General features: G+C 41.8%; 6 protein-coding genes across 8 annotated transcripts; 3 read left to right on the forward strand and 3 right to left on the reverse strand.

Moving 5' to 3' along the window:
• Positions 1-1,653: 1,653 nt before the first annotated feature.
• LOC115749789 (protein CHROMATIN REMODELING 8) lies at positions 1,654-27,390 on the reverse strand. Its single transcript, XM_048282966.1, has 9 exons — positions 27,363-27,390; positions 17,164-17,173; positions 8,213-8,363; positions 7,150-7,710; positions 6,626-7,028; positions 4,810-5,680; positions 3,954-4,563; positions 2,899-3,369; positions 1,654-2,666 (listed from the first exon to the last, which is right to left on the reverse strand). Exons 3-9 carry the CDS (start codon positions 8,345-8,347, stop codon positions 2,010-2,012), a joined length of 3,708 nt encoding a protein of 1,235 aa, XP_048138923.1. The 5' UTR covers positions 8,348-8,363; positions 17,164-17,173; positions 27,363-27,390; the 3' UTR covers positions 1,654-2,009.
• Positions 9,826-26,188, reverse strand: LOC115749794. 3 transcript variants are annotated; one of them, XR_007199356.1, is made up of 5 exons: positions 25,923-26,188; positions 25,217-25,328; positions 24,388-24,459; positions 23,770-24,094; positions 9,826-9,836 (listed from the first exon to the last, which is right to left on the reverse strand). XR_007199356.1 is itself a non-coding variant. In XM_030686763.2 (4 exons), the coding sequence occupies exons 1-4, from the start codon at positions 26,039-26,041 to the stop codon at positions 24,002-24,004; spliced, it is 396 nt and encodes a 131-aa protein (XP_030542623.1). In that variant the 5' UTR covers positions 26,042-26,188; the 3' UTR covers positions 23,518-24,001. The 3 variants fall into 3 exon arrangements, 2 of the variants coding, with proteins under 2 accessions (XP_030542623.1, XP_048138927.1); XM_030686763.2 differs by lacking the exon at positions 9,826-9,836 and having other exon boundaries at positions 23,518-24,094; XM_048282970.1 differs by lacking the exons at positions 9,826-9,836; positions 24,388-24,459 and having other exon boundaries at positions 23,518-24,094.
• On the forward strand, positions 14,276-16,111 carry LOC115749790 (protein SCARECROW-like). The gene has a single exon (XM_048282967.1). It carries the CDS (start codon positions 14,384-14,386, stop codon positions 15,866-15,868), a length of 1,485 nt encoding a protein of 494 aa, XP_048138924.1. The 5' UTR covers positions 14,276-14,383; the 3' UTR covers positions 15,869-16,111.
• On the forward strand, positions 18,523-20,421 carry LOC115749690 (CRIB domain-containing protein RIC6-like). Its single transcript, XM_030686624.2, has 4 exons — positions 18,523-18,915; positions 19,114-19,214; positions 19,560-19,659; positions 19,799-20,421. Exons 1-4 carry the CDS (start codon positions 18,858-18,860, stop codon positions 20,296-20,298), a joined length of 759 nt encoding a protein of 252 aa, XP_030542484.1. The 5' UTR covers positions 18,523-18,857; the 3' UTR covers positions 20,299-20,421.
• LOC115749691 (CASP-like protein 5A2) lies at positions 20,611-22,926 on the forward strand. Its single transcript, XM_030686625.2, has 3 exons — positions 20,611-20,997; positions 22,156-22,288; positions 22,586-22,926. Exons 1-3 carry the CDS (start codon positions 20,786-20,788, stop codon positions 22,775-22,777), a joined length of 537 nt encoding a protein of 178 aa, XP_030542485.2. The 5' UTR covers positions 20,611-20,785; the 3' UTR covers positions 22,778-22,926.
• On the reverse strand, positions 27,040-27,953 carry LOC115749793. Its single transcript, XM_048282968.1, has 2 exons — positions 27,391-27,953; positions 27,040-27,343 (listed from the first exon to the last, which is right to left on the reverse strand). The coding sequence occupies exon 1, from the start codon at positions 27,920-27,922 to the stop codon at positions 27,392-27,394; it is 531 nt and encodes a 176-aa protein (XP_048138925.1). The 5' UTR covers positions 27,923-27,953; the 3' UTR covers positions 27,040-27,343; position 27,391.
• Positions 27,954-27,981: the final 28 nt, after the last annotated feature.

The following is a 27,981-nucleotide window of genomic DNA, read 5'->3' on the forward strand; positions in this document are numbered from 1 at the left end:
TTTTGTTGCTGTATCGATGTTTCTGCGTATATATATGTGGCTTTATGTGGAATGCTCTTGATTTTAAGTGGGTTTCGCTCGATAATTTGCTTGGTACTGTAATTATTGAAAAAGCAAATCTTTTCCTGCATTATCGAGATTCAGAGATTAAATCTTGAATGCTAGGTTTTTTTTTTTTGGGGTCAAAATGCGGGTATTAGTTCACAAGTGACTATATCTTTCTTTTGGAACTCAAGCCGATTAGCATGTCATTCTTACGGCTTTACTCCTCCAATCCAGAGGAAAAGGAGAACCTGGGTCCTTTTGTTTACTGTAAGTAAAGTACGAGAATTATCCAGTGAAGATCGATTTAATGACCGATGAGGGAACTGATTATGCCCGCCATCGAATGTAAAGATCCATGCATTCCGGCGAAGCTTCATTGTAGTTCTAGCATATTGCTGAATCTACTGATGCGTTCTATGCTGATGGACATATATTTGTAAATGTAACATCTTTACACAGGAAAGGGAGAAGTTACTAGGGGTGAGCGGTTTTATATTCTATCAGGTTTCACCTAGAACTTACACTTCTTCATTTTTTCGAACCTAAAACCTACCTTGCTTATTTTTAAACCTACCTACTGTGTCATAGGTTCAAAGTTGGTTTTAGGATCTATATAAGTTTCACTTACATTCTTAATTGAACTATTGCAGTGAATCATAAATAATCATCATTTCTTGCTATAACTCATCGCCCTCTATTTATATTTAAACACACGAATAAATATAAAACACTAACAAAGTAAAAATCTTAGTCATAAATATTGCTGAAAATGGAAGTTCAAATTAGTGATTCCAAATTACACGCTAATCACCGGACGCTTAAATTAATGGTTTCAAATTACACACTAATCACCGGATATCATGAAATATTGCAAGATTGCGAAGAGATATACCAAGAAAAACACAAAAGCTTATTACGGATTACATTACGGGTTTCATATTCAACCTATCTAGAATCTATATGTAGGAACATGTTCTCTAATTTTTGAAATCCGAAACCTACCCTCCATATCTTGCAATCTAAAACTGGACAGATTTCCCACCTGTCTAGTTCTAGATTTTACTTTATAACCATGTTCACCCCTAAAAGTTACTCCAATCCACCATGTTCATTTGGCCACTCTCTTTTAACTTCTTTTTTTATTATCGAAACTCTCTTTCAACTTATCAAACACCCATCCGTCAAAAGGGAATTCCCTTTTAAATTATCTAGTTCCGGAGATTTTTCTCCTTTTTGGGTGGAAAGCATCGAGAATCAGCATTATTTGCATTACAGAAGGATTTACGCCGAAATATCCGGTGAACCGTCACAAAGCAAAGAAATGCAATTCTAATGGCATGGTCTCTGATTTCAGAACACCATTACCGCACATTTTGCATAGAAATCTAACATTGAATAACCCTGCCGGTTAAGTTGATCACAACTCGAACAAAATATAATCTTGAGCATTTACGGGCAAAACCCTAATTTTATGAGAAAGAGTGGGGTGCCACACCGTTTGCTATATAAGAGTTTGATTTAGCACTTCCACTTCTCGCATTAGTGTTGGAGATTTACCCATGCGATTGTTGATAAAAAGGGTATGAAAAGGGAAAAAGGGAATCGGTGTCTACAAGACAAATGACATCATCAGTATCAGTAAATTGCAAAATTCGCCGCGACATCTGAAGCAATGGATTTGCCATCTTCCAGTCTCGGACACTCTAAACAACTTGAGAACCCTTGGCAGATCCATCTTAATTGATTTCCTCGGTTACAACCTGCCCCAGAAGTCCAGAATTATGTACACTCTACAACAAAAATCTGAACTTGTAATCAGATTCTAGAAAGCAAAAAAGGCACGACAGAGTTACCACCAACGATGCAGCCACATAAACTCAAAAAGCTCGGAAACCCCGAAAATAAGGCAAACTTCCACTCAACCCAAGAGGCAATGAGTGGCAAAAATGGAGGGGTAGACACCGTCATTGATACTCTGACTTGAGGACCCAAACCGACCCATTTGGGTCCTTTTCAAGAGTCGCAATCGCTTTCAATAGACTTTTAAACAGTGGTAAGTCATTTGAAGGTATCCTGTCCTTGAAATGCTGCACTATTGTAGCCGAGTCAGTGCTTCCACCTCTCTGCTGTAAAAATGTACAGATCTGACGTATCAATACTTCTGGCTGGACGTGAGAAGAGCTGTGTGATGATGTTGAAGTCCCCACATCCGGTCTTCTCAAGTCACTGGAACCAGAAACAGACCCAAGCTCAGCTGAAGACAATGCTCTCTGTTGATTTCCTTGAATTTTAGCCAGCAACTCTGCTGAAGATAATGCCTTCCCAGCTTGAACACCAGCCACAATGCCATTGCTAGGTGATTCATCGGATGACCTTTTAGAATAATTATTCAACAACTTGGAACTAACTGCAGCACCAAATTTCTTCTTTGCACTTGATGGTGCTCCCGCCATCCCTGATTTTCCGGTCCATGTTGGGATTGATACACTGTCACGACTTCGCATCATTCGCGATTGGCGCAACGCTTCTGCTGCTCGTTGTGCAATCTGGGATGCTTGCTCTTCAAGTCTTATTTTCTCTTCATCATGGGCATTCATGATAATATCGTGATTCACGGCACTCTAGAAAGATGAATGAAGAATGTAAAATAGAAGTGAGAACATGCACACAACTTTAAATTTAACTAAAAAGGTACACCCAAAAGATATCACTCAATTGTGAAGAGAACTTCTCTCACTGCTATCAAGAAACATGCTTCATATCAATTTCGAGGAGACATTTTTCAAGCACAGAGCAGACCTTTGACACACTTTCACATATCCATTAAAAACCAGTCAAGGGAAATCAACTTACGTGTATCCCATTGGCCTCTAAGAGATCCCTTAAGATATTAGCTTCTCCGTCCACTTCTCCACTATCATCATTCACTCTCTCTTTCCCTTTCTTTCTTGAGGATCTAGTATTTGACTTGCCTGCATGACTGCTTGCACAATCACCATCCTTGGAAGCGGCGACTCTTGGAACTTCACCCTTATCCTGCCTCTCACTTTGTTGTGCAATTACAATTACGTCCTCAGTCAACTGACTGAAGATATTTGATGTTTCAGTAGTCCCACTCTCTCCGTCATCATTAAGCGTGAAGAGATCTTTCATATCACGGGCTTTGAAAATCCTTCTTTGCTGTGGATTCTTTAATATCTTGTTAGTGAGAAAATGTTTGTAAATCTGTCGATGATAAACTTTCTCCTCTATGGTTCCTCGAGTAATCAATCTATACACAGTTACATCCCGTGTCTGACCAATACGCCAAGCACGCTCCCTCGCCTTTCACAGGAAGAGCAAAGAATTAAGTATTACATCAAATTTCAAATGCTTAACTCAACAATCCAGTCAGTGTTATTTTTAAACGATCTTCAAATTTTTTACGTATAAAACCAAACATTGTAGGAGGGAACCAAAGAAATAAGCAACTTGACATCCTTTTATTCCAAAGATGTCTTCCTCTTTCAAAATGTTAGAAACCAAATTTAATTCTCACTCTGTGACAAAAATAAATTACAATTCACATGCACATAAGATTTTATAAGAAATGCAAGACTGTTTATTCAAATTTTAAGTTATGCTCAAGAATCATGCATCGCACAGATTTTTAAATAGGCAATAAAAGCTGAGAAAGACATGCACACTTTGAATGAAACATTTCAAAAACTCAACCAAACCTTACCTATATTATTGCAAGCTGTGCATATCATTCTGCCCTAAGTTTTATGGTGCATGAATTTGAAAGAAAAAGCAAAGACAAGCTCTTTTGTCAGCATACAATAAATTAACTTTTTCAACCGATATGCTTAAACCATCAAAAAAGTATACAGTACAAAGAAAATCATCTTCAACATTTAAAGAAGCACCTGCATATCAGTTGAAGGGTTCCAGTCGGGGTCAAATATGATCACCCTGTTAGCCCCAGTTAGATTTGTCCCTAAACCACCAACTTTTGTTGTTAGGATAAATATAAACACGTCCTCCGAATTGTTGAACTCGTCTATCAAAGCCATTCTCTGTTTAACTGGAGTGAGACCATCCATTCTCCGGTACTTATATTCACCAGAAACCAAGAAACTCTCCAGAATATCAAGCATTTGTTGAGTTTGGGCAAAAAGGAGAACACGATGTCCCTGCTCCTTCCAGACCTTGAGCACTTCAGCAACAACCTTCATTTTTCCACTCCGCTCAGGATTTCCATAGTCAGGGTTGTGGTGCGCGTGTTCCCTCTCGAGCAGATCAGGGTGGTTGCATATCTTACGCATCACATCAATTCCATAAAGGGACTTTCTACTCCCATCAAGTATCTGCTCCACCTCAGAGCTAGCAAGAAAAGCTCGATATACAGATCGCTGTTCTGCAGTAAGGCTGCAGAAAAGGACATGCTCTGTTTTCTTTGGGAGCTGCACACTGACATCAGCTTTCATCCGGCGAAGAAGATAAGGCATGACTAGGTCTCGTAGAACTACTGCACACCTATACAAAGAAAATTGTACGACATTCAGATGTCAAGTATTCACAAAGCATATCAAGCTCTAGCTACGCAATCAGAAACTGATCAATGCAGATTAGCTGGGTGTATCAAGTTAGTTGAACTTTAAGAAGGAAACATAGGCATGTCCTCCATGACTCCCAGTAAAAGGTCTATTAAACTACAAACTAAGCTCTGTGATGCTACATGCAAAACATTAATGTATGTGAAAAAGGACTTAGAATATCGACCTGTAAGCAGTAGATACTTGTAGTGGCGAAGCATTGGCATAACCACCTACAGTGATGGGGACCGCAAATTCTGCCTCGAAAACTGGCAATACCCCCAGCTTCCCAGGGAAAACAAAATCAAACAAAGACCACAACTCGGTCAGCCTATTTTGAATGGGTGCTCCTGTCATAATTATCCGATGAACAGTTTGCAGCTGTTTGCAAACAAGGGTAATCTCAGCATTAGGATTCCGAATGCGGTGTCCCTCATCCAGAACTGCATAACCCCATTCTATGTCCACTAATTTTTCCCCTAACAAGCGCAACTGCTCATAGGTGGTGATGAGCAGACCAGATTCTGATCTCAAAACGCGTTTAATCAGTGGATCCCATTTTTTGGCATTCTTCGATCGCGAAGTTTCTTCGTAGTCACTATCAAGTGACCCTTCACTCTCATCATCGCTTTCATAAGAGTTTTTAGACTTCGTCGAGTAACTATCTTGTGAAGACTCGTGTAATATCTCCACATGAAATTTGGGATACCATTTCTTTGCTTCTCTTTTCCACTGTCGCAAAAGAGTAACAGGGCAGACGACGATGCTTGGCTTATACATGTCACTGACATGGAGTGCGCCGAGAAAAGATAAGACCTGAATAGTTTTACCCAGACCCATTTCATCTCCAATTATCCCACCAGCTCTTTGGCAATGCAATTCCCACAGCCACTGTACTCCTACCTTCTGATAGTCAAAAAGTTTGGTGAAGATGGATTCTGGGATTTTCAGGCCCCCTTCTAGCACTACACAAGGAGATAGACTGTTATCTACCTCCTCACGTTCCTCTTGTACGTCACCTTCATAACTAGAGGTTGCCAAGTTATCACTCGCATCATCTGAAAGAACAGGAAATTTGATGAGTGACAGAAAGTCCGTTAAGTAAAAATATACTAAAGGCAAAGAGTCATATTCACTAATTTCCCAATGTCTAAGATTGTACAGCATTACAAAACGCATAATTCTTGATTTATCATGCAGAGGCCGAAATATGAGAAGATGGAGCACTACCTCAACTTATAGTCTTACTGAAAGTAAAAACTTTGAGAAGTTCAAAGATCACATCAGATCATTGATACTGTCACGAATTGATTTCACAATTTTACCAACAGAAATGAGTACCTGTTGATCGAAAGAGTCACCCAGATTGTTGCCTACCACATGTTCTTTGATCAGATAGAGTCACTAAATGCAACCATAACTATTTCGTAATCGTAACAATAACAACAGAATAACAATACTCTACAGCTTATGCAAGGACCACCACTAATGAAGAATACATGCAGTCAGTTGGCAGTTGGCAGTTGGCAGTTAGCATCAAATTAAAAGTTGTAGCCTTAGAGATCCTGGTTTGAATTTTGGTTGGTTATGCTGGTTAACTTTGTACAGCAGGCATCTTTAGCATCCTCTTTTCTTTATGAATTTTCATATCCATCAAAGGAAAATGAAAGAACCTCAGGTGAACACTCTTTTCCAGAGAATAGGGTCACTGCATATAATACCAATAAGAGACGACCAAATTGTTTCACATAAAAATGTTAGCAACTAAAAGGACAAACATGTTGTCTCATCAACCGCAACAAATCAGGTCATCAGTCCCCATCGAGCAGAGCTACCAGAACAAAACAAATTAGTAAAGCTTACACCTAGAAACCATGACATTCTTGCAAAACAATTATTATAACCAGTAAATTAAGCAACGCTAAACCTAGATCGATACAATTCCATAAAGACATTAAAAATGCAAAGGAGCTGCACTGCTATTAACAAAGCATTTGAGGTACCATCGTCAGTGGACTGCTTTTCCTCACGAGAAACAATGTTTCTCCATTTCTTGCCTGGCAGAGGCCTCTTCCTCTTCCCAGATGCTTGAGATTTTTCTACCTCACTTTCATGGGAACTCGGAGCTTTTGGAGGTTTTCTTAATCTTTGGAATGGCGTTGTGGGCCCTTCAAGCTTTGGTAATGCTTGTGAATCTACCAGCCTAGTGGTTGGGCGAGCTTGAGCCGCTTCTGATATTAATCTAACAGCTCTATCAACGCTGGCAGTAGCAAGGTCATTGCCACTTGCTTCTTCTTCAGAGAGGCTAAACCTTTTTGACGTCTCTGGATCTTGTATACCACGTTCATATCCCTTAAGCTTATGAAATGGAGTCAAAACACCTTTGCGGACCAATGCATCCCTTTCCTGGTTACCTTTTTTAAATTCAGATCAGCATTCAAACTTCTATTTCATTGATATTAAAGACATGCAGTTCACTGAAAGAAGTCCAATAAAAAGTACATTTAACTCAACTGTATTAACATACCGTTTCAACAAAGCCATTAGATGTCGAATCCAGAACTGCATCAAAATCATCGTCGTCACGAAAAGAAACAATTTTCTGTCGCTTTTCTAGGTTTTTGCTTGGTTGCTGAGCTCCTTTAGTTTTTCGTTTCAGTCTGGGCTTTTCCTTCACGAGATTTCTCAAGATCCTGTCATCCCCATTGCTCTTATCAGGGTTGCCCTCCTGCAGTTCTACTAGGTCTTTCTCAAGCTGAGCCTTAGTTTCTTTGAGACTTCTCAATCTATCAGATGCCAAGGCGTAGTGAAGGGATGAATCGCCGAAAGAAGCCTGAAAAACATTTCTAGGATCTTCACTCACATCATTTCCTCCATAACTACCTTCATGAGCTCCGTCCTCAGAGTTCTTAACATTCTTCGCCTGCTCAACAGTAGATGCAACAGCATCTATCTCAAATTCTATTGCATTCAACTTACTGTACAGCTTCTCTTGAGCAGAAGATGATGGATCAATTCTATCCGACTTCTCCGGAACTTCCCCCTCGGGGACCCCCCTGTCTTTACCATCTCTGTCATGGCCTTCTGCCTGCATTTAAAATGCTACTGTCAATGTTTTCTCTTTAAACAAAACGTGTTGCTAACTACCATTCATCTTCTTGCCTACAGATATATCAGAGGTAGCAACGTAAAACCCACGATATAATTCAATATATTAGAAGCTATGAGATGAAGCAAAAGACAGATTCCCGACTCCAATTCATACTGTATCGGTGTTCAGGCGGACATAATTCACGAAACATGGTGAAGCAGACCGATTGCAAATACCAAAATCTCCAATAGTAAACATGACGAGTATTGAGCTTTCGCACTGGCTAACGTCAGTCAGCTCAGAGAATCGGCAACTTGAAACCCTAGCAACCAAGCTAAGTGGCAAATTGGGGAACGCGGAAGTGAAGACCGTGCATTCTGCTCACCACGAACCGAACCAACACTGCCGTCCCTTAGCGTCACGAGAACGAAAATGCAATCCAATCCAATCCAGGGCAAAAGAAGAATCGACGGAATTGAAGAAGGGGAAAGCAGCGTACCTGGAAGGCCTCGGCGAGAACGTTGCGCTCGATGTCCTCGGGATTGGCGGAGACGACGCCGAGGCTGTTCAAGAGGATCCCGTCCTGATCCTCCATGCGAGAAGAATTGCGCAGATTAATCAATTGGGACCCCATCTTCTGGGGTCGACGAACCGATCGGAAGGAAGAGCGGGAGAAAGCAACAATGGTCGCTCGAGGCTGTTCCTTGCTGTGGACGAGGAAAAGTGCTCTCTCTCTCTCTCTCTCTCAGCGATTGGACCTTGCCGCACAGTTCGATTGGGGGAACTTGGGGCTCAAGATTCTACGCGCGCTTCCTTTGACGCCCTCTTATTTCTAGTTTTTCCTTTTTTGTTTGTTCTTTGCCCTTTATGTGAGTCGACTCAAATCTTGCTTTGCACCGAAAAATTTCTAATAAGGACACGAAGTATCATTATTTTTTTTAATAAAGGCCTAAAGTATGTTTTATTTCAATTAAAGACTTAAAGTGCCCTCATCATTTCAAAGAAAGGTTTAACCAAGGACATTCTCATTTTTTACACTTTTAAAAAAAAAATTCATTTTTCTATTTTTTTCTTTTTTCCTCTTCCCTCTTTCCTCTCCTGCCCAAGCCATCGTCGAGCCTAGGCCGGGGTTGTCCTCGGTGGATCTGGCGAGGGTTGCCCTCGCTCGCCCAACCCAGGCAAGGGCAACCAGCAGAGGTCAAAGATGTATACACGGACATCGAATCTGGCACGACGCTCGAGCTCTAGCCGACGCTGCTCCCCCCTCACCGCCTCCACCTAGGGCTCTCGTCCTCATCCTTCATTGATTGCGCCAAGGAAGGCTTGGACGACGGTGTCTTCTTCTTCGAAGAGGACTGGTTGAAGAGGGAGTTCAAGAAGCTTGCGAGCGCCTAAGCATGGGATACCCTCACCCTCTCGTGGGCCGGCGAGCCCAACCCTCACTGGATCCGGCTAGAGTTACCCTTGCTCGAAGCCGGCGAGGGCGGGCCGACAGCTGAGGCCGACAATGTCCTGGTAGGGGGAAAAAACAGAAAAAGAAAAAGAAAAAGAAAAAGGAATAAGAAAGGAAAAAGAAGAAGAAAAAAAGGAAAAATTCAAGAGAGTAAATGACGAAAATACCCTTCAGCCAAACTCTTATTTGAAATAAAGTTCACTTCATGACTTTATTTTAAAAAATGATGGCATTTCATGCCCTTGTTTGAAAATTTTCCTTTGTTTTATTTTATCTCAACACATCGAAGGCCCTTATTTGAAAAAATGATGACATTTCGGGCTATTATTTGGAATTTTTCATTTATTTTATTTTATCTCAACATAATGAAACTTATATAACACATAATATCAATTGCACACAACATAGATCTCTTATGATATTGGTTGTATTTTTCAAAATTGGCAAGAACACGAGAAACGCAACATTTTGTATTTCCTATTTTATATTTATGTCAATTTAGTCAATCTGGCCAACTTTCGCCAGCCGACGCGAGCGTGGCATGACCGTAACTAACGTAGACAATTATATCTATATTACAATATTCTTCGAATTATTTATGTATGTTTTTCTTTTTTTTTTTCCTTTTCTTTTCTTGTTTACTCTTTCTTCAGTTGCCAAGGTCCAATAACTAGCCAAGGGCAAGGGGCAATGATCAATCAGAGGTGAGGGCAGGTGGGGGCAAACTTCTCCCACCTGTGGCGAGGTTCGACCTTGCGCAGCCTTGCCATTTTTGTTCATTGTGCATGATCGTCAAGCTAACCTCGATCACCAGCCACGAGATGTCTGGGCAAGGCCATGGTGAGGCAACCTCGCCCACGGTCACGATGGCCTTGCCCACATCTAGACGCGGCCCTCACCTGGTTCGACGATCATGGCCCTTGCCCCGTTGCTGGCGAGCTCCGGTGACCTCACCGGCCACAGTGGTAGTAGTAAAAGAAAAGAAGGAAAGATAAAAAAAAAATTAATATTAAAAATTGGCACATCAATGCCACGTTAGCAATAGCCGGTCAAAGCTAGCAGATGGACTGAATTGACATAAATACAAAATATTTAGGACTCAATTGACTCAAAAAAAAAAAAGTTTAGGACTAGATTAGCGCAATTCCAATAGTTTTAGGATTTTTTTTTGTAACTTTCCCCGATTTTTAGGATATAAAGTCACTTCTTAACTATGAGTTTTGGATGTCACGTATGAAATCTCAGGTGGGTCACTGATTTTGTGACGTATGGCAAGTTCGAAGGATGATTTTCCGCTCATAGTCGCTTGGAGTGCAATACACAAAGATTAGATTGATAAATGTTTATGTATACGTTGATTGTGCAGAGTAACAGTGAGTAGTATATTCCGCCAATCTTTTAGAAATTTCGTTTTTTCATGCAATTCCTATTGAAAAGTAATCTAGAATCGACAGAAATATCGCCCAAAAAAGTTGGCGAAGCTTTGAGATACGTATTCAAGAAGTTTTGCCCTCTCAAACTTCTTTCAAAAAAATCATAAATCTATTGCATTAGTGTTAATTCAGTCCTAAACCTATTGCATTGGTGCCAATTCAGTTCTAAACATTTTATTGATACAAATTTAGTCATAAACCTTTTGCGTTAGTGCCAATTTAGTTCTAAATTTTTTGTATATATGCCAATTGAGTCAATTCAGCCAATTTTGGTTGGAAATCACTAGAAGTGGACATCAATTGTCCTACGTGGCACAACCGATGCTAACGTGGACATTTTTTAATATATATATATTTTTTTATATTTTTAATAATTTTTAAGAATATTTTTTTAAAAAACCAAAAAATGCTTTAAAGAATTATTCAAAATATTAAAATAATACTTAAAAATGTCCAAGTCAATGCTAGCCGTGCCACGTTGAACAATCGACATCCACGTCGGCGATTTTCGGTCAAAATTAGCTTGATTAACTCAATGGACATAAATATAAAAGATTTAGGACTAAATTGGTACAAATGCAAAAGGTTTATGACTGAATTGGCACTAATAAAAAAATTAGGACTGAATTGGCACAAAAAATAAGTTTAGGACTAAATTAGCACTAATGAAATAGGTTTAGGACTTTTTTGACAATTTTCCCGAATAAATAAGAGGAGACACGCTATAGCTTGATTCCTTCTATTTTCTATAAATTTCGTGTTTTTCATGAGATTTCTCTTGAAAAGTTATGTGGAATCAAACAAAAAAATACCGCCCAAAAAAGTTGTTAGAGTAATAAGTTATGCACTCCGGAAGTTTTGCTTTATCAAACTTCGTGTAACAGGACAAATAACAGGAGACATACTCTAATAGCTTCACGGAGACTAACATGTTTTGAATAGTGTAATTGATAATTTCTAGGTTAGAAATTTACTCAGTCGAGATTTTCCTAGTGTCTGGTAACTTTAGCTGAACGTTTTAGTGGTTTAAAATATTTTTTCGTATTATCAATGTTTGAAACGGAGACCGATTTCCTTGTTTAAGTACTGGTATAAAAGTTATCCGAGTCTCTTATCAAAATGTCTACTTCGAAACCATCTTAGTATGCCAATTGCTAATGCTTAATTAGAATACTCTCTTTTAATTATCCACTTAGTACTTTTAACCCCGAGTCGTCATTGTTTTTAACCTTGATTAATTACTCTTATCCCTTTGTTAACTCTTGTGTAGTTTCCTAAATACATCCATTTTTTTTATCGACCAAACCCCTGCAAGTATCGAAGCTTTGAAATGAAATTCAGCTTGTTGTTACAAAGAAAAAGAGATCTCATTTCACATTCTTCTTCAATTTTCAATTTCTAACCTTTTTGAGTAAAGACGCATATGTAAATTATTTAAACTTGTCAAATTTTAATTCTCATATAATGTGATTATTTTGTTATGCTTTCGTGTGAAGAAATATAAATAATCTAATGAAAGCACTCCATGTCCAACCATCATTTTGCCACTAATCATACAATTACTTTACTATGTATAGAAGGAAAAATCGGTCATTTGGTCATTGTACTCCCGTCACTTTTCTAATCAAGTCGTGCACTTTCGATTCATCAAATCAAAACTTTCTATTTGCACGAACTGTCTAATCAAGTTTGCAAGGCCCAAAATCGAGCCAAATCGAATTAAAGTGGCGGTCAAAAGACACCGAAGTGTCAATGTGCATTCAATATTGCGAATTTGGATGCTCAACATGGGGGTGTGCATGTAAATAGATTAAAATTTTTTACTTGTTCTCTCATTCTCCTTACCATTCACTATCCGCTATAGGAGTCAATAGTAAGTAATATTTAATCCATGTCAAACTCTGCTAATCGCCTGGATTTGGCCTCATTTTGTGCTGGAGGGACTTGTTTAAACATTTTGCGTAGGTAGCACAGAATTAGAAAGATTGAAAGTATAAGGGCACGGCTAGAAAAGTATTGAAAATATAGGGATCACAAATGGATTTTTTTCTAACCTATATAGGATATGTGTTTCTTTAGATCTTCTTTATTTTTTCCAGAAATAGATAAATGTCGCCGGTCAATTTCTCACTTGACTGAACGAATGAGAATGAGATGTCGCGAGCATTCATATAAATTTAAAGTGTGGTTTTGGCTTATAGAGTGTTTTTAACTCTATCCTAAGACACAACATACTGTAACCCGTCAATTCAAGCAGAAACTCCCCCCTAAACACAGCCCCAAAATAATCAAACTTGACGGAGAGATCTTCCACTGATCATGACGAAATTAGAGGGAACTCAACTAGATCACCCGTCCTATTCGTGATTCCTTACGTGCGTGACAAAAAGTTTCATTGAAAATGAAACAAAGTTCAATTATATAACGTGTAGTTCCGTCTAGCGTTGGCTCAGCAGAGTATAGTTGCATCTTGTTTTCTATAATTCAGGGAGACAGACCGGTTATTATTCTGAGGCTAATAGAACGACTCGCGAGCTCTCTCGCATCAGTTATAGGTGGCCCCGACCCAGAGCAGTTTGTGATATTTGAATAGGTCGTGTGACATCCTGAATTTAACTCACTGAGGTATTGTCCGCTTTAACCCATCCCATCCTAAGTATTATTGATATTGTCTTTTGGCATACACGTGGGCACCTTCCTAAGAGGTCACCCATTCTGGGAGTGCTCCCACCTGGGCAATGCTTAACTTTAGAGGTGACCTGCTAAAAAGGTACCCGCATGTACGTCAAATGCCAAAATCGTGAGGCTCGGTATGAGATGGGCCAAAACAGACAATACCTCAGTGAGTTAATTCAGAGGGTCACAGATCGCCTTCGGTTCTTGAGTTGTGCAAGCACAGTGCGTGCTATGGAATCTATTTCGTTGATAGGTATCCAAACATAACTAGCATAATTACGTGGGCGAGATAAAAAAAAAAAAGGATGTTATAATTCTGAACTCAAAAAGAGAAAAACAAATTACACGGCATAAATATTATAAATTTATGTATAAGATACGATGCATGTCCTTGTCAAGGAAAACAGCAAACTTTCTTTACACGCATGAAATGCCTCATTCATTGGAGCTATTTAATTTCACCATGTAGCATGTCATTAATACTAACCCAATTAAATGAATCATATGGGGGGGTAGTTGTTCTTTCCACATCTTGCTAATTTCCACATATTCATTGTCAAAAGCTATTTAATTAAATTAAAATAAAAAATGCTTTCCTAACAAGATCTTGGACAGTACAATCTCAATTATAGATCTACACACCTTCATCGCGTGTTTTGCATAAAGCACTCGTTGATTGGGAGATCGTGTGGTCAGAAATAATCGACAGTAAGGTCAGACTGTCGGACTAACATCTCCTAATTAAAAATGTCTAACCCATGTCAAGAAATCTTCCCCCTGCTCGGAGGAAGGAAAATCAGAACTCCAAATTGAATAATAATGAGAACGTCACTACCAATCTGACTTGGTAGGGTTTGGAACTTAGCGGTTCGACCTCATCTATGTGTCCGGCTATGCCGGCCATGCTTGGGGAACTAAACAAGTCGCTTGAATTCAACTTGTTACGTCAATGACCATTTCTTTGGTCATTCCTTCAGGTCATCCCATGCCTACACTTCATCTTCGCCTTTTTATTATAAAGGGTGGGTAGCTTCTCTCCCACAAGGTCCTCTCTCGCTCTCTAAGTTCTTGCTGGTTTGCTGCTTTGCGAAGTTCGATCCCAGTATCGATGCTGAAAGGAGGATTTGAAGTGGTGAATAGGGCTCTCGACATGACGCCGCCCCATGAATTGTGGGACGCCAGCGGATTCTCTAACCCAGCCTCGGCCCGGTGCGCCGGCTCGGAGAGGAATGAGCTCTCCGAGTGGGTGGAGCAAGTCACCAAGCAGCTCATTGACGACCTGCCTGAGACGCCCCGCGCAGGTGCCGACAGGGCCTTCCACGCCAACTCGGAGATGGCGTCGGAGGATTGCGTCCAGTCGATCATAGGCGACTTGAGGCCGAGGAAGGCTGCTCTAAGGTGGAATGTTATCCATCACCACCTTGAGAGCAATAGCAACTCGATTCAGTCGGTCAATGAAGCAAGCCCTAGCGATAGCAATGGCCTTGGCCTCTTGACGCTCCTCCTTGAGTGTGCTGTGGCTATTTCTGTGGACAACTTGGGTGAGGCACATAGAATGTTGCTTGAGCTGACCCAAATGGCCTCTCCCTACGGGCCGTCGTGCGCCGAGAGGATCGTCGCCTACTTCGCCAAGGCGATGTCAAGCCGGGTCATCAACTCGTGGCTTGGCATTTGCTCGCCCCTCGTCGACTACAAGAGCGTCCACGCCGCGTTCCAGGTCTTCAACAACGTTTCGCCCTTCGTCAAGTTCGCGCACTTCACCTCCAACCAGGCCATCCTCGAAGCCTTCCACCGCCGCGATCAAGTCCACATTATCGACCTCGACATAATGCAAGGTCTGCAGTGGCCGGCCCTCTTCCACATCCTGGCCACGCGCATCGAGGGGCCGCCACACATGCGGATGACCGGGATGGGCGCCTCGATGGAGCTCCTCGTTGAGACGGGAAGGCAGCTCTCGAACTTCGCCAAGCGGCTCGGGATGTCCTTTGAGTTCCACCCTGTCGCTAGGAAGTTCGGGGAGATCGTAGACCTCCCGCACGCAGTGCAACTCCGGCGGGGCGAGACGCTGGCCGTGCACTGGCTCCAGCATTCCCTCTATGACGCGACAGGGCACGACTGGAAGTTGATGAGGCTGCTCGAGGAGCTGGCCCCGCGGGTGATCACGCTGGTGGAGCAGGACGTCTCGCACGGGGGGTCATTCCTGGACCGCTTTGTCGGGTCTCTCCACTACTACTCGACCCTCTTCGACTCTCTCGGTGCGTGCCTGCCATGCGACGACCCGAGCCGGCACTGGGTCGAGCATGGGCTCATGCACCGGGAGATCAACAACATACTCGCGATCGGCGGACCCGGGCGGAGCGGGGAGGACAAGTTCAGGAGCTGGAGGAGTGAGTTGCTGGGAAGAAGCGGGAGCTTCATGCAAATCCCCATGAGTGCCAACTCCTTGGCTCAGGCACAGCTAATCCTGAACATGTTCCCTCCTGCTCAGGGTTATAGCCTTGTGCAAGGGGATGGAACACTTAGGCTTGGTTGGAAGGACACAAGCTTGTACACTGCCTCTGCTTGGACTTCTATTGCTTGTCATCACACATAGATGCAACCTTTTGATTGAAATTATAACTCTTGATTATCAATACATTACTTGATCTCAAGCTCATTTAATTTTTGTTGGAGTTCTAGTTTGAAAGGTTGGTTTAGACTAATAGGTAGGGGAACAAATGGTAATCCCCTCACCCACTCCCTAATTACGTTATTACGTATGTGTTGATCATGATTTTATGTGCCTTAACCTTCAAGAGATGTAGTTATACATTTTCATGTAGAGATATTAGTTAATCCCTGCTGCGTGAACAAAAGCCGGGGAAAGTTAAGGGCGTGCTTGTTTCGCGGGAAATCAACCGAAAATGTTTTTTGTATCAACAACAGCCTATGCCTCGTTAATTTATTCTTGTAATTGATGCGAAGAACTATCGTATTTTATGAAAATATATATGTTTGTCAAATAATTGATTTTTTCACGAGATGAATGCACCGTAATATTGATTTTCCTTCTCGCTCTCTCGTCAGGAATAAATCTGTCTTATGTATATACTGGTTTTAACAAAAAGGAAGAATAACATGCTCAAGGTTTACAAGGATGTTGCATAAATGTAGTTTCCTTGAACACTTTTGGGTTGATCGTTCTCACTTTCTCAGTATGGTACAACAACCAAATTACACTTCCTAATGCCACAAATGAAAAAGGGTGTTAAAGCATCTCAAATCTATAACCGACCTAATCATTATTAGGACCATTCTGGGTGTAAATAAAGAGTACACATTCATCATTGGATGAGCAACATGTGTACGGTGAGTTGGTCTTGTAACTGGGTTCTTCCACATATCAATCATCGAACGATAGCTATGTAAATCATTCTTTACACCGATATCGGACCTAACAAAAATCCAAACCTCATAGTAATTTGACTTCAATTCAATATCATAATTTACAATTAGGCTCGGGAACACTTGCCAATTTCCCTAGAACATATTTCATTTGTGGCTTGATAGTACTATTAGGAAAGTATTTCCATATTAAATTCTACTGCTCTTTAGCATTTCTCTTCAATGTGACTAGATCCCACCAATCTCTTTTTCTTTCCATTTACAGCCTTCACTTATTGATTTTTCACTTTGCTTAATCTCTCTCATCAGAAAAGCTCACCTAAACTTCTCTGCTAATCAATGGAGACCGCCGGGTGCTTAAAATAATCATATCGTCTGCTGGTATTAACTCAAATCTGGCTAAGTCAAATTCAATATGAATCCAAATGAAAGGACGTATTAGTCATTCTCGAGAGTGCTTAGACAACGCCAAGCCAACTTGGACATGGTTGGCTGCAAGGACAGAGAGAACGCTGATCCGCCACGTGGCTCCTCCTCCACAAGCAACCCTTCTTTAGCTATCTGCATATTCCTTTTTTTTTTTTTTGGTCATGTCGTCATCTGGTTTGAGAATATACCCTCAAGTGCTAATTGTATTGATTCTTCTTTGTAAATTTGCTTAGAAACCCTAATCAGAAAAGTGTACAGCACTTATAATTTGTCTCTAATTGGTTGCGCATTTCATGTCCCTATCTTCAAAACGGGCCTGGTCGTTCCGGCGTAAGAATTAAGTCATATAATCATAATAATTATTTAGTAGTACCTATTCTCCAATCTCAATGATTAATGATGCATGTAAGTATAATGATATTGAGCTACGCAACTCTTTTATGTGGATCATTATTATCAGTAGCTCTATTAGCTATTACATTGCGAAAAGCCATAAAGATTTTCAGTAAGAAAATAATTTTTTCAATGAGCCATTTTCCTTTGTCGAGATCCAATACACGAATGAAAGAAGCAATGTTTTAATAAACACTTCTTCTTTTTTCTTTTCAAAATTACTAGAGAGCTCAACCGATTCAACAATTAGATCGGTGGGGTTATCGTATTATCGGTCTTGGGTTTATCTTTTTAATCATATGTATTCTCTAAGGTACTAATAAGGCATGGGGATCATATAATCATATTGGAATTGGGACCCAAAGGAAATTTGGGCATTTATTACTTGGACCCTATTTGCGATTTATCTACGTACTCGAACAAACAAAAATTGGGAAAATTTCAACTGTGCAATTTTGGCTTCCGTGGGCTTTCTTATAATTTGGATATGCTATATTGGTGTCAAATTATTAGCAATAGGATCACGAGGGCTATTCCTAGTAAGACCATCTTAAGCAAAACATGCAAAAACAAGGTCGCAATTTTCTCCGATATTTCACTTATAAATTTATACTCTCGAATCATGACATCATCATCAATAGAGAAAAGAAAGAGAGAGAGAGAGAGCGCGCGATAGAGATGTAATTATACGAGATTTGCATGTCACGATCTCGATAGAGATAATTGAGCAAGTATATTTTTTTATATTCAGGAATGAATTAAGGAGGGTTCCAATTCGATTTTACAAAAATAGGTCAGGCCAGCGAAAAGGTAGCAAATTCTAAAGAGCATTTCGAGCTGTTTCGTTTTTTCCTAGAATCGCGATCAGCTTCTAATTGAGGTGTCTGAACAAACCCTACTTTAGCATGCCAATGGTAATCAATGCTAAAAACCAAGTGCTCTTCCCTCAAATTAGCAAATTCCCATTGCCTGAGTTCTTCCCACCTTCTTCCCAACGCCCCTGTCAACCACATATTTTCTCCGGAAGAAGGGAGAAAAAAAAAATAGAAAACACAAGAATTTCAAGACTCTCTCTCTCTCTCTCTCTCTATCTTCTCTCTCATTCCCTTGCCTTTTCTAGTTACTGTGCCATAAGGCCGAGGGATTCATCGGGTTTCTGGAGAACCTGATCGAGAGAACTACACTCTCTCATGCGCTTGCATTGCATCGCTTTGAGCTCTTTTTCTTTTTTCCTTCTTTCTCTTCTCTTCAGAGCTTGGGGCGTCCGCGGATGGATTGCGTCGATGAGCTGATGCGATAATCATTCCCTTTCGAGCCTGAGATCAGTTTCTTTGTTGCTTGTTATCGATCTTGCTCGGCATCAGAGTCGCCGTCCCATGTCGACCAAAATGAAGGGCCTCTTGAAAGGCCTGAGGTACATCTCCCAAATATTCGGTACATCTCTCTCTCTCTCTCTCTCGCTCTTCATGAAAATTTTTATTTGGTAGACTCGTCGGCAGGGGGATACGACAGGAAGACGGACGTGTTTTTGGTTATCTTTTTTCGGGTTTTCGGGAGGTTCGAGTGTCGTGATATTCGTTGCAGATTGTGTTGGATCGAGAAAGCTAAATTTGTTGAGTGATCAATGTGCAGAGAATGAGAAGGAGCAGGAAATGGAGATAGGGTTTCCCACAGATGTAAAGCATGTGGCTCACATAGGATGGGACGGTCCATCTGTTACTTCCCCGAGCTGGGTATTCTTCTTCTTCTTCTTCTTCTTTGAACTTTTTGTTTCGCCCTCGAGTTGGGTTGCGACAAAAAAATTTCTCCATTGCCACCGTGGGGGTCCAGATTTAAGGTGACGGAATTCTTCCCTTGTGTCGCCGCTTTGGTCTAACGTTAGGCTAGGAAACTTTCGTCGCGCGCAGGTCGCCGGAAAGTAAAATCTTGTCGCCTTAGGGCAACTCTTTTCCCGTCGCGCATTCGCCCGAGATGTTGTAGTACGTGTTAAGCAGAATAAATGTGTAAATTCATAGGATAATCAATAGAAAAGGGGTAAAGGCCACAAAATTGAGGCTTTCGAGCATTTGGATGTGCAGATGAATGAGTTCAGAACAACGCCGGGGTTTTCTTCAGCTCCTTTAGGTGTCCCTGGAGACATGAATGGCGACGGTTCTGTCCGGTCGGTAGCTTCTGAAGGTACGGACAATTTAACATTCGATCATATTTGCTCGGACAAAACTTTATAATTGCGAGTCAATAATAGTAGAGACATTACCCTGCATAACTTTTGCGATGATTTCTCTTGATTTTTTTTTTTATGGACCTTGGCTACCAGGCTCGAGTCTACGAGGGAACCAAACCCCAACCTTTCCGAGCTCCCCGGCCCGGGACTTGCCCGAGCTGCCCAAATCCTCGAGACGGCACTCGACCGGCACTTCGACCGATTCCCCCACCAAATCCAAATCAGACAAATCCTCAAGAGGGTCCAGGCGGGCCTCGAAAGGCTCTCCGGCAAGGGACCCGTCCGACCCCGTGCGGAAGCTCCAAGACTCGAGCCTCGGAGCCGGGTCCGAGTCGTCTCCGAGGAAGAGCAAGTTGCCCGACATCCCGAAGAAGTCCAGGAGAAAGAAGTCCAAGGACTCCTCCGTGGGAGGGGGGTCCTCCAGGTCGTCGTCGAGGTCGAAAGCCCAAGGCCAAGCCGAGGCCCAACCTCCGGCCTACGACGCTCCGTTCTCGGATCCCGGATCCGAGAACGTATCCACGTTCAAAAACTTGGATCTTCATCGGGCCTCGGATTTGGGGTCTTCTAGAGAGGGGGGTGATAAGGAAATTTAGAGAGTTCCTAATTTTAATTGTTAGAGGCTAATTTTGTTCGATCTTCTTCTTCCTCTTTTTTCCATTTTATTTTTATTTTCTCGAGATTAATTGATGATTTGTGACGCCTCTATTTAATTTTGTCTTCGGAATTAAATAAATGATCAAACATTGATTTCTTATCGCACACGACGGAAGCACAATTGGATTAACTTCTATCAAATGTGTAATCGGGCTATTTTGAGGCCCGACCCATCTGGGCCCATGTTGAGGCCCATGTTTGACTTCTGTTGGAGTCAACGTTTCGACATTTGTATATCAAACATATGTTCCGATCCCACGCTCCCCGCACCCAGAAAAGCGTCACTCTCTCTCTCTCTCTCTCAGCTCGCTTTCTTCCCCTTGGTCTCCTTCTGCGCACTCCCTGAAACTAGGGTTTTGGAATGATGTGAAGTTCGGGGATTGCCCAGTAATACGTAAAGCGGGTTCGTACAAGAGGCGACTGGAGATGAGCCGGCCGTCGGTGCATCCGGTGGAGGCGCCGCCGGTGACGAACGGCGGAGCTCAGAACAACGGGCCGAGAGTCAGGATGAAGGACGTCCAAGGGATGCCGGGGACTCGCGGCGGGCTCGTGCTTCGGCTCTGCCAGTTCGCTTTCGCCGCGATCTCGCTCTGCGTCATGGCCACCACCAGCGACTTCCCTTCCGTCACGGCATTCCGGTAATAATTCGCCATCGTTTTCTTGAGACGATCTTCTGATTGGCTTTGAACATAAAAAAATTGGAGTGGTGAGGTTGATTGATGTGCGATTTATGGATTTGTGCCGTATGTCTTGATTCGTCGCTTTGATGGAGGTTTTGGCCAATCGTGGTTTATGGATGAGTGTCAAAAGTTTAGGCGTTAGGTCAACTTAGGAGTGAAATATAGTTTGAATTGTTTGACATATTATGACTGAGCGTAAGACTGTGAATAATGAGAGTGAAATTGCGATGTAGAAGATGCTTTGGATCAAGCAATTTGACATGCCTCTAGCAGTAGCTTATCTGTAATTTGTTTTCCTCTTTTGTTAGAACATTTCTGATTATTGGGTGGAGCTAATGTTGGTGGTTGAAAGATAGATGGTCAATAATTGCATCAGAGCTTTTTTTCAGCCAAATCGTAGCAGAAGTTGAGTGAGCAGAGCAAGAAGAAACTTATATGCGATTTGACATGCCTTGGGTGGGAGTTTATTTAGCTTCTGTGTCAGGATATCGTGTGTGTTCATTGGCTGGAGCCTGGAGCTAATTTTTCTAGTGAAAGATTTCTTAAATGGTCATTGCATCAGAATATTTACAAGTATAGTTCGGCATATGTGCAATGCAGAAAACTCCGTGCTCAGTTTGCTTTCTTGTGAGCTTATTCTTTTCTTTTGGGTTCTTACATGGTTGCAAAAGCTTGTCATTGTTATGGTTTTACATTGCACATGGTCCTCCACTTTTGTCTAAGTCCATGTGTTAGAATTTGTGGATCCTATTCAAAACCTATTTTTCACTATTCAGTGCTTTGGCTAAGTTCATTTTTATTTGAAGATTTACTTCTAAACAGCCTGTAGACTAGCAGTTTCAAACAAGGTTGGCAATGTCGGGTGAACAGTAATGTGGTTAGATTTGTCAGTAGAGTCACGAGCACAGCCATGATAGAACAAAATGGAGTCTGCCCTGGTGGAGGGCATGCTGAGGAGATAACATTGTCAAATTGTTTTGTAATAAGAACGAGCCGAGACATGTTTTATACCAGTAGCTATGTGAATGTGATAAAGTTCTACATCTTGAATCTTGAAGACATAGTTAGATAGCAAATGAAGTTAATGCAGATGCTTCCTGATCTTTGCTGTATCAGCTACCTGGTTGCTGCTGTTAGCTTGCAATGTTTGTGGAGCATGTCGATGGCACTTGTTGATATATATGCTCTCTTGGTGAAGCGAAGCTTGCGTAACTGCAGAGTTGTTAGCCTGTTCGCTATTGGCGATGGGGTAAGAGAGATGCATCCTTGGCCCATTACAAATACAACATCCAATAGGTTGTCTTGGTGTTGTTATTGAATTTGTGTTTTAAAAATAGACGCTCTAAAAGAAGTTGCACGAACCTACAAGAGAGAATATCTCAATGCCTTCGGGCACCCCACTTGTGAGTGCATTTTTAATGGACTGGCGGCATTGGTCTTTTTCATACCATTCCAGGATTATATGGCCCATTGGACCTTGTGCTTCAAGTTATTTCCATTTCGAAGAAGAGATTCATTTGCTGAACTAGTCCGTTTTTCTGTACAGATTGCATCAACCCTTACATTTGCTGCTGCCAGCGCATCAGCTGGCATCACAGTCCTTATCGGCAATGATCTTAACAAATGTGCGGTGAATCACTGCGCCAGATTTGAGAGCGCTACGGCGATGGCATTTATCAGTTGGTTCGTGGCGTCACCATCATTTCTCTTCAACTTCTGGTCATTGGCTTCCCAGTAAATGTTTGCCAACAGAATACGTTCCTGTGCCATTATTGGCTCTCTGATTGCTTCTGATCTGTATATAAAAGGAATTTTGCTTCGAGTTTAATGCAGCATTTGCCTTTGTGATTGCAATATCAATTTCGTTCGCAGAAATCGGTCGATTTATTCTGCGGGATTTCCTTTCTCCATTCTTTTGGTTTGCGATACTGCTCGTTGATTTATTCTGCGGGATTTCCTTTCTCCATTCTTTTGGTTTGCGATACTGCTCGTTGATTTATTCTGCGGGATTTCCTTTCTCCATTCTTTTGGTTTGCGATACTGCTCGTTGTTTTCGTACATGTCAGATGTACAATCGTTTCGGCAGTTAATATTTGGCAAATTAGTTGTGACCTCATGTGAGATGTGACATATTTTGAAGTCAATTTGCTGCATCATTTTGCTATGAAAACCTTCCTTCCATTTCCTGTTAGTCGTGTTCATTGGCTTTCTATTAGCTTCATCAGAAAGAAAGCTGAAGGCTGAAGCACGTGATGGCTATTTGAATACTAAAGCATGCTCATGGTACGAGATTGTAGCTTCTATCCGAAGGCAATTTTGCCCCAAAAAAGATGCAAAACGCAAGGAGACAAAGTGGTTTACTAAACTAATGCAACTTCTAGTGCATAATACCTTCCATAATCACCACTAATCGGCAACTCGTCGGTACATCTTTTGGGGCCAGTACGAATGATTGCTGAACATACTAGATTACTTGCAGAAACAAATTGAATGAGGATGCCTTGCATTCCTTATACAAATGCCCAGTGTTCCATACCCAACGCAGAGGTCGAGCTCCATCAGAAGAATGCATTTGCTAACTGATGTGACGAATCCTTCAAAAGTCATACATTGTCCCGAACATTGTCTCTCGGGGTCATCCCAAAAAAGGACGAAATTTCATCATGTGAGATGGGTGAAATACATGGATGATCAATACGACAAACCAAATTTACACGGAGAGCATGAGACTCCAAATGGTTCCGATTAGGCAATGGTATAATCTCGGGATGACAGCAGCAACCAGTAAGCTTCTCTCGAAAACCACCAACGTGTGAGAAACTATATCTCTTCCGTGAGTTCATTCAGCTACCAAGGTCAGCCCGCTCATAAACCGATTGATATCTCTCGGCTACAGATGCATCAACCATCAAAATTCTCACTTAGATGTCTGTTCAACATTAACCTAGTATGGCACCTTTCATCAATGGTTTATGTCTCTCGATCTGCACTTCAACTTCTCAACCTCGAGCTCGCGTTTTAGTGCTTCCACTTGGTTGAGTAATGCCAACTTTTCCTGTAAAAGAACGACTTTGCCAAGTGAAAACTTTATCCCGAGGGCAAAGCCATATAACATGGATTTGTGGCATGGAATCTTCCTTATCCTCCATTAGCTTGCCTCAGTACATGACTTTTTCCACATTCAATGAACAATAACTTTCTAGAGCAAAAAGGCATAAAACCATTATGGCTGCCCACAGATCTGAAATCTAGTTGTAGCAGAAACAGAATAACTCAGGAACTGAATTATCTGCTGATGGGATAACAGGGGAATAATAATGCCAATTAACATGATGGGCAGAGCGTCACCTTTTGCAAGATGACCAATTTGGAGTTACTGAGACCAGAATCTCCCCCCTTCTTGGAAAAAGACTCTTTAAGCTGAATTCATTGAACACATGTAGGCTTAAGTATACTTCGAATAAACTTGTATTTGGGAAACAGATGGAGAGTCAGAAACACTGCTCAAGCTTGAGGACGTAATCGTACACTTCGAAAATTGAGAGTGGATTTTCTTTTTCTCTTTTTCTTTTTTTATGCAATGCATATCGACCTACCAATAACATAAACAAGTAGCATATAACTATACTGGGCGAACTCCTTTTCCACGGTGCAGGTTTGGGCAGAATAAAATGTTATTTGCTACTTATTGTGCTTGTGCTATGTATGTAGGTTGATTTAGAGAAAGCATAAATTATCCAAGTGACAGAATATGTTTCCTTCAATTAGGTAGACAGTTCCAAGGCACTGCAGGTCCTAACAGAACAGAAGTCCAAAAATTGCATTTTGGTCTAAAGAAGAACATGGACTAGGAATGAATTAGTGGTGAAGAGCATCCAAAAATTTCACCAGGGAGCTAATTATGTGCACAATCTCAGTCAAGTGCACAGAGCTAATAAGATCTTATCTTCCGGCATACATCTTAATCTATAGTACAGGAATGGTTCATCCCTACTAGAAAATGTCTGCAAACTACAAACACTTCGAGAATTGATTGCAGGAGTCATTGCAAACCTCTATATGAGGAAAAAAAAAATCATCAGAGGTTGGATGAGGACAGAGAAGAGATATGAAGAAAGTACGCGTTGTTCAGCACATTCTTGACGCTAAATTGAAGGGTGATCAAGAAGGAGCATACCTCTCTAAGTTCTGCTTCACACTTGTTCGCCCTCTCCAATTCTTCATCATACTTCCGCCTCCATTCGGCGGACTCGTCCATCGCTTCCCGGTGAGCGAGATCAAACTCTTTTCTAGAGAGAGTCGATTAAAGAAGAAATGTTATCAACGTCGCCAGTTAATCTCAGTTCTCCCCAAACGAGAGAAGCTTGACGGCATTCAACAAAGAAACAGAAGGCTAGAACCAATCCAAGAAAGAATTGTAGTAACAATTCTAATCGATAGACTCCCCCAACTTCATCCAACTCAACTGCAAGATGGTATCACGTGGATCGCAAAAAGATGGCTAATTTTTCCGATGTGTTGCTAGACCGATTCACACCAGAAACTCTGAAGACCACATGTTAAGCAAGGAACGAAAGACAATTAACAATATCATCTGAGAACAGAGCTAAAATGGGGTTTTTCCTCTGGTGAGTCTCAACAGGAAGACCAACAATATACCAACGCAGCAATTCGGATGCATCATTCCGATTGAATTCAAATTTGACAGCTTCTTGCAATTATCACAACGACATCTGAAGGAATCGAACTGAAGTAACAAATGCCAATGCCATCCCTTTTTATCAACTGCAAGTTCCATCGGAATTAACGGATCTGTTCGATCGACGAGGAGCTTGAAAGGAATGAACCAGAAGTTCGAGAGAGAGAGAGAGAGAGAGAAGAACCTGAGCAATTCCGTGTCGCCAGCAGAGACGGAGTAGTCGATGGTCCAAAGCCTAAGGTACACGGCCACTCCGAGCGCCATGGCCACTACCAATCCCAGCACCACCGGCCTCCTTCCCATCTCTCCGTCTCCCGTCTATCGTATCGTGGTCAAAGCTCAAAGTCTCGATGAGCCGCCACAGACCGGCGTGGGCTTGAAGCAAACGGAGGCATCGGATGAGCTCCGCTCCACTTTGCGGTTGCAGGGTCAGGAGTGGCTGCGGACCCAAGACTTGAAAAAGGCCCAAATGAGTTGAAATCATCTTTTTTCTATTTGTACCTCTAATTCTTTCTTTTATCTTCAATCGAGTACCTCAATTTTTCAATTTTATTCAAAAGTGGCCCAAGATGATTTTTGCCGAGGTATCATTAACTTAAAAATTGAATACGAATGGACCTAAACGAGTTCTTAAAAAGTTTCATCTTGGGTCTCGTCCAAACCTCGAGAAAGATAAAGATTCATTTCGGAGAAATTAGGAATGAATGTCGTGCGAGCACCGACGCGCTAAAACAAAGAAAGCGTATGTGGAGTTTGCTGTTCTTATATATCAAACACAGATAGGCCGCACAAGTCCTTTGGGAGAGAAATCTCTAATCTTTGAAGGTGTGATTTCCAATCTTCCAACAACATCGATGCTCAACTCCCACTTTCATCGGAGGATGCAAAGTCGGTTTGAGGTTCTAAAAATCGAGAAATCGATTTCAAGGACGGGTTTCAAGATCTGAAAATTGGAAACATGTTTTTGTGTTTTTCATATTTTATATCTTTACGCGATCCTATGATATTCTATAACATATGATGATTAGTATATAATATGAAATCATCGGTCCAACAATATGAGTTATGATCTATTAATTGTAGCAATCATTCATTATAATGGTTCAATTAAAAATACATATAGAATTTCGATAGACCTTCGAACCTATCTTGAAACCTACGATATGCACCACCCGTTCTCACGGATAGATTTCAGATTTCAAACAAAACCTAGATCGACGGTCGAAAAAATAGAAATAATAAGTGACAACGCACTTTAAAAAGGTGAGCAGGTTGTGACCCAAAAAAAAGAAAGAAAAAAGTTGAGCGGTCATACATTTCGAGAAAGTCACATACACAGAATTAGACCATCGCACCAATCGCATCCAAAGTTAAGAAAGATGTCAGTCGGCATCAGTTTCTGAATCATGTTCGTCCGACTGAACCAAAGACAAGCAGACAAATAATTTCTCTTCTACTCCAACAGAACTGGGTCGACGAAAGATATCAGTTGGCAGCTTTCCGCCACCTTCCACTCCTCCTCCTCCTCTTCACTTGTCCGTTCTTTCTCTTCCTGACGCTTTGATTTCCTTATCCTCTCTGGGTTGCTTCCATTTTCCATTTCAGAGGGAAACAAATTAGAAGAAGAAGAGGAGGAGGAGGAGGAGGAGGAGCTTAGTCTGCAAATCCAACGGACTTCCAAATGGCGTCCCTCATCCTGCTCAGATCCCTGCCTTTCAGCGTCCTTCCGATCCCTTCGTGCACCGACAGCGAAGCCCCTCTCCTCCTCGCCAAGTACTCGTGAGGAGGAACCCTACTCTCTCGGTCCTCCTCTTCGTCGCTCTCAACTCTTCCTCCACCCTCGGCCGTGGAGTCCCGTTTTGGATTACTCTTCGGCCAATCCAGTATGTTGACAGGCAATGACGAGGCCGCCGCCGCCGGCTTAAGGTCGGACGAGATGTCAGCCCTTCTGGGCGGTCTCCTCGACGTCCGCGAACTGGGCATCGTGGATCCGTTGTCGTGGATTGTTTCGAAGGAGGGGACTCGAGCAACAACGTCGTTGCTCCAGACATCGGCCTCGTCGAACTCGAATTGTGTATCCTCGGCGTCGTCGTTGTAAGCGCCCGAATAGGCGGCAGCGTGATCCGACGGCGGGTAGGCGCTAGTGGGTCTTGCACGGGAAGTCCTTCTCGAGGCAGCAGCCATTGTGGGTGACCGGTAGCTTCCAGCTTTCTTCTATGGTATTGTAGTAGCGCTGCTCTACG

This window comes from Rhodamnia argentea, chromosome 7, assembly GCF_020921035.1.
Source record: "Rhodamnia argentea isolate NSW1041297 chromosome 7, ASM2092103v1, whole genome shotgun sequence".
NCBI classification, from domain to species: Eukaryota; Viridiplantae; Streptophyta; class Magnoliopsida; order Myrtales; family Myrtaceae; genus Rhodamnia; species Rhodamnia argentea.

Coding starts and splice junctions, on each gene's coding strand:
- LOC115749789 (XM_048282966.1), bottom strand. CDS start 8,347: ATGGGGTCCCAATTGATTAATCTGCGCAATTCTTCTCGCATGGAGGAT. Junction 7,711..8,212: donor TTCTCGCCGAGGCCTTCCAG/GTACGCTGCTTT, acceptor TTTTAAATGCAG/GCAGAAGGCCATGACAGAGA. Junction 5,681..6,625: donor AAAGCAGTCCACTGACGATG/GTACCTCAAATG, acceptor CTGTTCTTTCAG/ATGATGCGAGTGATAACTTG.
- LOC115749794 (XM_030686763.2), bottom strand. CDS start 26,041: ATGGGAAGGAGGCCGGTGGTGCTGGGATTGGTAGTGGCCATGGCGCTC. Junction 25,329..25,922: donor GGCGACACGGAATTGCTCAG/GTTCTTCTCTCT, acceptor GACTCTCTCTAG/AAAAGAGTTTGATCTCGCTC. Junction 24,095..24,387: donor AATTGGTCATCTTGCAAAAG/GTGACGCTCTGC, acceptor GTTCTTTTACAG/GAAAAGTTGGCATTACTCAA.
- LOC115749790 (XM_048282967.1), top strand. CDS start 14,384: ATGCTGAAAGGAGGATTTGAAGTGGTGAATAGGGCTCTCGACATGACG.
- LOC115749690 (XM_030686624.2), top strand. CDS start 18,858: ATGTCGACCAAAATGAAGGGCCTCTTGAAAGGCCTGAGGTACATCTCC. Junction 18,916..19,113: donor GTACATCTCCCAAATATTCG/GTACATCTCTCT, acceptor ATCAATGTGCAG/AGAATGAGAAGGAGCAGGAA. Junction 19,215..19,559: donor CTGTTACTTCCCCGAGCTGG/GTATTCTTCTTC, acceptor TTGGATGTGCAG/ATGAATGAGTTCAGAACAAC.
- LOC115749691 (XM_030686625.2), top strand. CDS start 20,786: ATGAGCCGGCCGTCGGTGCATCCGGTGGAGGCGCCGCCGGTGACGAAC. Junction 20,998..22,155: donor CCTTCCGTCACGGCATTCCG/GTAATAATTCGC, acceptor TTGCTGTATCAG/CTACCTGGTTGCTGCTGTTA. Junction 22,289..22,585: donor TGTTCGCTATTGGCGATGGG/GTAAGAGAGATG, acceptor TTTTCTGTACAG/ATTGCATCAACCCTTACATT.
- LOC115749793 (XM_048282968.1), bottom strand. CDS start 27,922: ATGGCTGCTGCCTCGAGAAGGACTTCCCGTGCAAGACCCACTAGCGCC.